The 9433-nt window shown below is 45.2% G+C and overlaps 1 protein-coding gene across 4 annotated transcripts in view; it reads right to left on the bottom strand.

Annotated features, from left to right (window-relative positions):
- Positions 1–9433, bottom strand: part of RASA2 (RAS p21 protein activator 2) — a 101706-nt gene that overhangs the window by 32517 nt on the left and 59756 nt on the right. For all 4 annotated transcript variants that reach the window (XR_003369710.2, XM_024210966.3, XM_024210979.3 and 1 more), the window contains exons 8-9: positions 7518–7594; positions 5514–5612 (exon numbers count right to left, since the gene is read on the bottom strand). Coding sequence is in view for 3 of the 4 variants with exons in the window: in XM_024210966.3 (XP_024066734.2) it covers positions 5514–5612; positions 7518–7594 (176 nt within the window). In the remaining variant the exon portion in view is untranslated. The remainder of the gene's footprint in view (positions 1–5513; positions 5613–7517; positions 7595–9433) is intronic.

Below are 9433 nucleotides of genomic sequence, written 5' to 3'. Positions count from 1 at the left end.
AAGCTATTAATCAGTGGAGCACCTGGAAGAAAATATTTTAAATTTAGCACCTGGCATATATGCTATATTACTGTATCTCAGAAGAACTACAGTAAGATTGTTTTTCTTGCTATTTGAACCATGACTAAGAATTCTAACGCATACTATAAAAACCGGCTACTAACCTTTCTGTAAGTATTCTTAGAGGTGTTGCACGTGTTCCAATATAGGGGTTTGTGACCCCGAGCACAGTTGTCGGAATTTTCCCCACCAGTGGCATCTGTCGGGTCAGCTCCAGTGCCCTCTGGTGCCACATGCAGCACCGGTATAGAGGACCCTGCGCCTCCTCAGTTTCTTCTTACCGAGAGACTCTGATAAGAAGAGAAGGAGGGCGGGGTTTGGAATGGACATGTGCAACACGTCTTGAAGAACAAAACAGTTACAGAAAGGTTAGTACCTGCTTTTTTCTTCTTCGAGTGCTTGTACAAGTCCATTACAATGTAGGTGACTCAAGCAGTAGCATAGGAGGTGGGCTCGGAATTCAAGAACAAGCAAGACTATGCAGTTCAAGTTAGCATTATCTCCGGTCTGCTAGGTGATGGCATAATACGTTGAGAACGTGTGCACCAAAGATCAAGTTGCTGCCCTGAATAGGGATTTATGCTAGGAAAGTGGCCGAGGAGGCCTGTGATCTTGTGGAATGAGTGGCCAGGTAATCTGGAAGTGGAATGCCAGACAGTTCTTAACATGCACAAATGCATGATGTAATCCAGGACGAGATTCTCTGGTCAGAGATGGGAAGGCCTTTCATCCTTTCTGCTATTGCTATGAACAGCTGGGTTGATCTGCAAAACATCTTGGCTCTTTGTATATAGAATGCCAGGGCATGTCTAACATCCAAGGAGTTTAGACGTTGCTCCTCCCTACTCGCACGCAGCTTTGGGAGGAACACAGGTAGGAAGATTGTTTGACTGCAGTAGAATTGCAAAACCACTTTCAGGAGGAATGCCAGGTGCGGATGCAGCTGCACCTTATTCTTAAAGACAATTGTATAAGGGGGCTCCGATGTGAGGACATGGATTTCCGAAACCCTTCTGGCCAAGGTGATGGACACTAAGAAGGCCACATTACAGGAGAGGTGAACCAACAAGCACATTGTCAGCAGCTCAAACGGGGGGGCCTGTAAGAGCTTTGATAAGACAAGGTTTAGGTTCCAGGGAAAAAGAGCAAGCGCCTCCCTGCCTGTTGATGTGAAACATGGCAGCTGTGTTGTCCATAAGAACCAAAATGACTTTGTTCGTAATGTGGGGCAGGAACGCTTGGCAAACTGGGGACAACAGTCTGAAGTAATGTGGGTCTCCAAGCAATGAAGAAGTGGGACAGGCAGTTCAAAAACAGAGGGATAATTGGATCCTATACTGTGGGGACTGAGATGTCAACCTTGAGCATCTTGTCAAAAAGAGTGTTTCGAGCTCCCTGAGTGTCTGGGGACAGCCTGCATCGACCCTACTGTGGAAGCCAGTGGAGGAGCTCTATGCCTGAACCCCCTGTTCTTCATCCTCTGCTGGTCATAAGAACATGAGAACATAAGAAGAGCCATACTGGGTCAGACCAAAGGTCCATCTAGCCCAGTATCCGGTTTTCTGACAGTGGCCAATGCCAGGTGCTCCAGAGTGAATGAACAGAACAGGTAATCATCAAGTGATCCATCTTGTCGCCCATTCCCAGCTTCTGGCAAACAGAAGCTAGGAACACAATCCCTGCCCATCCTGGCTAATAGCCATTGATGGATCTATCCTCCATGAATGATCTAGTTCTTTTTTGAACTCTGTTATAGTCTTGGCCTTCACAACATCCTCTGGCAAGGAGTTCCACAGATTGACTTTGCATTGTGTGGAAAAAAAAAATACTGTTTTGTTTTAAAACAGCTGCCTATTAATTTCATTTGGTGAACCCTAGTTCTTGTGTTGTGAGGAGTAAATAACAACACTTCCTTATTTACTTTCTCCACACCAGTCATGATATTATAGACCTCTATCATCTCCCCTTAGTCTCTTTTCCAAGCTGAAAAGTCCCAGTCTTATTAAAAGACCTGTCTGGAGGCTGGACAAAGTAGTGGCCAGTCTGTTGGGGCCTATAAAGCTTCCTAGATGCCGCTTGAGTTCACAGCCTCAGGGATTTCAAGGTCGCCTTAGATTCCTTAAGCCCATGGAGCCTAGCATCAGTTTGCACCAAAAAGAGGGAGGACCCTTCCAAGGGGAGATTTTGAAGGGTCTGTTGTACCTCCTGGGGAAAGCCAGATGATGGCAACCATGAGCTTCTGCCACATGATCACTGCTGTGACCATAGATCTGGCCACAGAACTGGCCAGATCCAGGACTGCTTGTAAGAAGGCCTTTGCCATCGTTTTCCCTTCCTCGATCAGCAAGGAGAACTCCTGTCTGGTATCCTCAGGGAGCAAGTCCTTAAATTTTTGCATAGCCTCACACATATTGAAGTCCTAGTGACCCAGCAGAGCCTGCTGGTTTGCTATGTGAAGCTCTAGTCCTTGCAGCCAAACAGGTCTAACTTTTTTGAGTCCTTTGCCTTAGACCAGTGGTCCCCAACGCGGCGCCCACCGGGGCATCTATGTGCGCCTGTGTACTAGCCGGCGGACAAGCATCCGCCGAAATGCCACCGACGCCTATTGACATTGCCGCTTCTCGGCGGCATTTCGGCGAATGCTTGTCTGCTGGCCACGGTGGCTTGTCGTCTGGCGCCCGCCAGATGAAAAAGGCTGGGGACCACTACCTTAGACATTGTACCCGATTGTCCCTGTCGCTCTCTCTCATTGGCAGCTGCTACCACCAAGGATCCTGGGAGAGGATGTAAGTACAGAAACTTGTAACCTCTGGCTGGTATGAAGTACTTCTGCTCCATACGCTTTGCCGTGGGAGGGAGGGAAGCAGGGGTCTGCCACACCACCGTAACTGGATTCATGATAGCCTTGTTAAGTGGTAGAGCCACCATCAAAGGACCCACTGCCGACAGAATGTCCAATAGGCTGAGTTGCCTCCTTGATCACCCCTTGATTTGAGGACACTTGCTTTAATAAGTCTTGGTAGACCTTGTGATCATCTTGCAGAGTGGACACGCCCGCCTCATCTGGGGAAGAAGAAGACAGGAACAGCTGAGGGGCTTCCACCTCTTCCTTCGTATTGACCAAGACCTGTAGGGCTTCTTCTTGAGGCTTGGTACCAGAGTCTGGATCTGGGGGAGGGGGGGAAGGGGCGGGGGAAAGAGAGAGTCGTCACATGGCAAAGCACCACAGGTGCTCTGCTCTCTGAGGCCACTGAGTAGGAGCACCTCAAGAGTGCACCCTGAACTTCGGGGAACCCCCAAAGATTCCCAAAGGGCCACTGCAAGAGTGCTGGCCCCCACGGACCCAGTGGCCAAGCGCTTGGTGGTACCACTGCGCTTGGGGCTCATGGTGGAGTAGGAATGTCCCAGGGAGTAATGTGGGCAGCTGCAATGGCAGGAACAGTAGGATCCCACTTTTGACTCCGACGAAAAGTCCCAGCATGGTGACCAGGGTGGGGTGAACCCCTTGGTGCCAGTGCCATGGTGAAGCCTGTGATGAGGCTACTGTGTGGGGGTTTCCTGCTAGAGGGCAGTCCTGGTACCAGATGGTGGCTGGTTCTCTGGCACTCAACGGTACTGGTAGTACAGAGTCCTGTATGGCTGGGGATGCAGGAACCAGCAATGAAAGTACATTCCTGGCTGCCAAAAATACCTCCAGAGTTGACAATACTCTGAACTGATTGGCATGCTGTCTGCCTGAGGGCAATGCTACCTATGCAGGAGTCAGTAGAGCCTATGTAGGTATTGGAACTGCTGGTATTGGCTGTTGTGGTGCTGGGGTTGAAGAGTGACCCGACATGGATCTCACTCTATTCCAGTCCTCATTCCTGCTTGACTTTGGCACTGGGGATTGACACTTCTCCGGCTGCTTCTTATGTTTCTTCTTGGGCATCGGGGGTGGGGACTCATGACCAGTGGGAGGAGTGCTCCACAGCAAACTGAAGTATTTGGTGTGGAGTTTGAGTGTGGTTCTGAAGTGGCTTTCAAGGCTGCCTCCACGAGAAAGACTTTCAATTTCACCTCCCGGTCCTTTTTGGTGTGAGGTTTGAAGTCCTTCCAGATCTGGTAGTGGTCCTTTCTATGAGATATCCCCAAGAACTTGAGACAGCTTGAGTACAGGTTGTTCAGTGGCATCAACTTGCCGCAGGAACCATAGGGCTTGAAGCTGGGTGACTGAGGCATGCCTCAGCACTGGGGAGTGGATGAATCTCACTAAGCGCAAAGGAGTCCAACAACTTAATTAAAAAAATAATAATAATAATAATAATAATAATAATAATAATAAAAAAAACCCTATTGCTACTATAACAAACTATACACACTGGAAAGAAGAAAAATAGCAGAAAAACTACTGGAAAGTTAGCCCAAGGCAATGAGAGTAGTTCCAGAAGTTGTAAAGGGCGGTAAGAAGGAACTGAGGGGGTGCAGGGTCCTTTATACTGGTGGTATGAGCATGCGGCACCAGAGGGCACTGGAGCCGACCTGATGGAGACCACTAGGGGGAAAAATTCTGGCAACTGTGCTTGGGGTGTGCACACACCTACATTGGAATGGACATGAGCAAGCACTTGAACAACATACTTTCTGCATTAAGGAAATCAATGTAGGACGGGGTGGGCTAACTATGGCCCGCAGGCCAAATCCGGCCAACCAGCCATTTTAATCTGGCCCTTGAGCTCCCACTGGGGAGTGGAGTCTGGGGCTGGCCCCGCTCTGGCGCTCCAGCCGGGGAGCAGGGTCGGGGGCTACACCACGTGGATCCCAGAAGCAGCGGCATGGCCCCCTTCTGGTTCCTGTAGGGGAAACCAGGGTGCTCTGCTCTGCACGCTGCCCCCGCCCCAAGCGCCACCCCTGCAGCTCCCATTGGCCAGGAACTGCAGCCAATGGGAGCTGCAGGGGCAGTGCCTGAGGACGGTGCAGCATACAGAGCTGCCTGGCCGCGCCTCCTCGTAGGAGCCGGAGAAGGGACCTGCTGCTGCTTCTGGGAGCTGCTTGAGGTAAGCGCTGCCGAGAGCCTGCACCCCTGAGCCTCTCCTCACACCCCAACCCCCTGCCCCAGCCCTGATCCCCCTCCCACCCTCTGAACTCCTCGATCCCAGCCCAGAGCACCCTCCTGCACCCCAAACCTCTCATCCCCAGCCACGCCCCAGAGCCCGCACCCGCAGCTGGAGCCCTCATTCCCCCCACCTCACTCCCCTGCCCCAGCCCAGAGCCCCCTCCCGCACCCTGAACTCATCATTTCTGGCCACACCCTGGAGCCCGCACCCCCAACCAGAGCTCTCACCCCCATCCCAATTTTGTGAGCATTCATGGCCCGCCATACAATTTCTATTCCCAGATGTGGCCCTTGGGCCAAAAATGTTTGCCCACCCCGGATATAGGATCAAGTTTTCTTTTGGTCCCTTATTTCTCACCATGCTTGGAAGGAATCATTTCCTAACACTTTCACTGGAACCTTAATTTCTCCTAGGAAGACATCTTGCACCAGGTTTCCATTGTTCCATAGGTCAATCCTGAAAGTTAAAACATTCTTTTTAATCTTCTTGCAAATTATAAGGATAAAAACCACCAGCAGATTTCAGATCATCAACAACCACCTTGCATCACTAATTCAGCATGCATGCAGACAGGAAATATTAGAATTGTCGTACCAATCTAGTAAAATCAAGAGGCACTCGAATGGCTTATTAAACCCACAAAAGGCAGCCATGGAAACAAATTTAGACAGTGAAAGTTAGAAATCACAGACTTTACATCAGTAAAACACAGTGATACTGGTTGATGCGTTTTCTATTTTGAACAAAAATATAAAATGAAATTACTGCATTTCCTTTTCAGGTGTTTGCAGTGAACTTTTACCAGTGTACTTATATACCTATTTTACTGCTGCAAGTAAAACTTGGACAGACTGCCATACCACACTGACACATGCGCTTGTTTTTTCAGACAATGGCTTGAATGTTCAAAACCTAAAGAGCTATCACTCCAAAGACATGCACCTGGCTTGGATTCTATTACTTCTTACCTCTGACATTTCTTTTAGACAGCAGATATGTTAAGAACAAAAAAAAAAATTAATACTAGAGTTGTTGGGGCATAATTGCTTTTCTATATACATTTTCATCTATAATCCTACACACTGTACAAATTGATGGGTCACATAAGCAAGAACAGACTTAGAAATGAGTGAGAAGTTAGTGCTTTAATGAGAATTAAAATTTACACTAAATTCTTTTTTTGTGTGCCAGCTATGAAATCATCACTAACTCTCAAGTTGTGCCCTCAATTCCTCTCTGAGGTCGGGCATGTACGTGTGCATGTGCAAAGCTTATGAGGCTAAGTGAGGTGCTCTGAAACACTGCTTGTGCAGTACAAAGGCAGGCAAACTATCTTAAAGTATGCAGGAGTAGAAAGGGGAAATATGCTGTAAGGTGCTTCTTATATCTGCTAGGGGAAGGTATTATGTGTTCCACCAAACATGCTGCCAGATACTAGCAGACACGTAGGAGAGGCTAGTTCCTGTCCAGGCCCCCAACACAACTTACTATACCCTTGGAGCCCTGTAGTGCCACTGGGTGGACTAGACACCTCACTTTTCTTGAATTCTTGGTGCTAGGGTCAGCATTCTGATTGCTTTCTGCAAAAGCATGTTGAGAGTGAGGGGCTCTTTGTACCGCTTACAACCCAGTGCAGGGCATCCTGAGTTTAGCTCCAAATGTATATACACTACAGAAAATCCACTGTTCTATGAAGTAATCGGGGACTGAGGAGAGATCAAAAAATTAATAAAATTGGACATCTCAAAATTACAGTATGTACAGTGTACCAGTTGCAGTATGGCACATCGCATTGCTTTCTTTTTGTCCTTCAAAAAACCCCTGCAATTTTCAATGCGTTGAAGGCATCAGAACGTGAGAAGATATCCACTTGTTCTCCATTGACATCACTTTTGTTATGTAATTCCCTCACCCCCATCATGAAAAATGGTTTGTGTAACTGGTTGTACATAAGATTGGCATTCCTAAAAATGGAGGTTCTGCTGTACTAAGTAAAGAATCTAGGTTCGGAAAAAAAAGGATTTTGTTTTCATTGACATTAAACAAATATTGTACACTTGCCAGGGAATAAATATTAAGGAAAATACAACTTTCCATAAGCTAAGCTATCTGAAATTTGAATAAACATTTTAATTACATTAATAATTTTCTCAGATACTCACAATAGTTTACAATTTCACTTTTAGAATCAAACAAGTTTACTCTGAGGATTTTATTTCTGAAATTGGATGAATCTTCTTTGTAAACTTGAACACTAGTTTTTTGCAGTCACATTATATCCAAATAAAGAAATGTTATGGCATAAAGATTTTAATGTACTTAATAGAAATTGATATTAAATATATAATCTCAAAAACATACCTGACTTCCAGCTTCTCTATGTCCTCCTCTTCTACCTGAAACTGGGACTTTTTGGTATAACTACTGGACCTGGTTACCTGTAAGTAAAATTCCTCAATGATTTTTCTCCTTCAACCTGGTTTTTAAATTACAAATCTTCCATATCTACTGTAAAATCTTTGCTTCTTTAATATTATATTAGTCCTGAAAACAAATTTCTGAAAGTTCTAAGATATTAATTATGCATCATAAACTGATATACACTGAGGAGACAACCACAAAAATCCCACCGTTCCCTCCCCCACATCACACAATTGTAACTGCATATTTTAGAATCTCTTCACTTCCAGATTAATTTTGTGCTCAATTTATTGCATTCCCAGATAGGATACTGTGTAGATTACATGAGTCTAAGCCATAAAATTATGTAATTGCTTTGTAACCACTTTGTTCCAACATCTTAATTCACAGAAAAATTTAATCTGGGATTTCATAAGGTAGAACATGAGAGCCAAAACAAAACTATAGGCCTGATTCTGCAAGCACTCCAATCATCCATTTCTTATTGAAATCAATGGGAGTTTCAAAAGCAGAGTTCTCACAGGATCAGAACCTATATGCAAAGCATTAAATTACATATTACTGTCACAGTATTGATTTTAAAAAGTTCAATACTTTCATATAGCTTGATAACTTGAAAATAAGGGATATATATTTTACTGGCTATTTTATTTTTCACAATATAAAATGAAAAGCAGAACACAAAATGGAAAACAAAAGGTAGTGGAACCATCTTAAAGGGCCAAATTTTGGCCCCCTCCACCAAAGCTAAAGTAAGCCAAGCTTGGCATGAGAGTTCTGCAGTGGTCAGAGGAGGAATATCCACCAGTTTCCATGCTTTAGCTCACCCCAAAACTGTGAGAGCGCAGAGGAAGTCATAACAGATTCCTGCTCCCAAGCATGGTATTTACCAGCTCTGTTGCCTTCAGGGGCTTCCAGACTTGTGCGTAGCTAGTGTCAGGATTTGTCCTACAGTAACTCATTTTGTTTACAGAAAAGCACCATTCTACCTAAAGACTCGCTAGAGCCAGAATTCTATTTTGCACATTGCAATGCATTAAAGCAATATGCAGTTTCAGTCTATTTCACCAAGGACTGCATAAAATAACCCACACACCACCAGTGATGCACCTCAATACGGATATTCCAAGCCCAGGACTCTCTAACAGAATGCCAAGAAGTATACTGATCTTCTGACGAAGACAAAGGAGATGAGGCTAGGTACAAAACTTAACGTCATTTGTTTTTGGAGACAGGATTTGATCCCACGGCTTAAGCAGCAAAAAGTTAAAGCATTCACTTATTCTACCTAGAGAATGACTTAAAATCACTGATCGCCCTGTTAAATTACTGTACTGACTATACACAGCCAAAACCTGATATTTTTTACTAAGTGCTCTGAAAGATGTTCAAATTAAGAGCCACATATATATATTCATTCATACTTCAGTCCATATCAGAACTGCAACTGATGGCAGCCAATTAAGGGCAATAAATAGCCCTTACATTTGTGACTATGAAACTAACACCTCTCACTAGGTAGTAGTTGAATGGGATTGCTGTGGTCTTTCAGCCTGTTACAAATAAAGAACAGGAGTACTTGTGGCACCTTAGAGACTAACAAATTTATTTCAGCATAAGCTTTCGTGGGCTACAGCTCACTTCTTTGGATGCATAGAATGGAACACACAGACAGAAGATATTTATACATACAGAGAACATGAAAAGGTGGAAGTCTCTAAGGTGCCACAAGTACTCCTGTTCTTTTTGCGGATACAGACTAACACGGCTGCTACTCTGAAACCTGTTATAAATAAAGGTGACTTAATTTATTATGGAGAAACTTGCATTTACTTCAAGAGACCCTCTTGTGGCTA

Source organism: Terrapene carolina, unplaced genomic scaffold (assembly GCF_002925995.2).
Source record: "Terrapene carolina triunguis isolate 2854851 unplaced genomic scaffold, T_m_triunguis-2.0 Scaffold88, whole genome shotgun sequence".
In the NCBI taxonomy this organism is placed as follows: domain Eukaryota; kingdom Metazoa; phylum Chordata; order Testudines; family Emydidae; genus Terrapene; species Terrapene triunguis.
The sequence above is the reverse complement of the archived record's forward strand: the minus strand, read 5'-3'. Positions and strand labels throughout refer to the sequence as shown.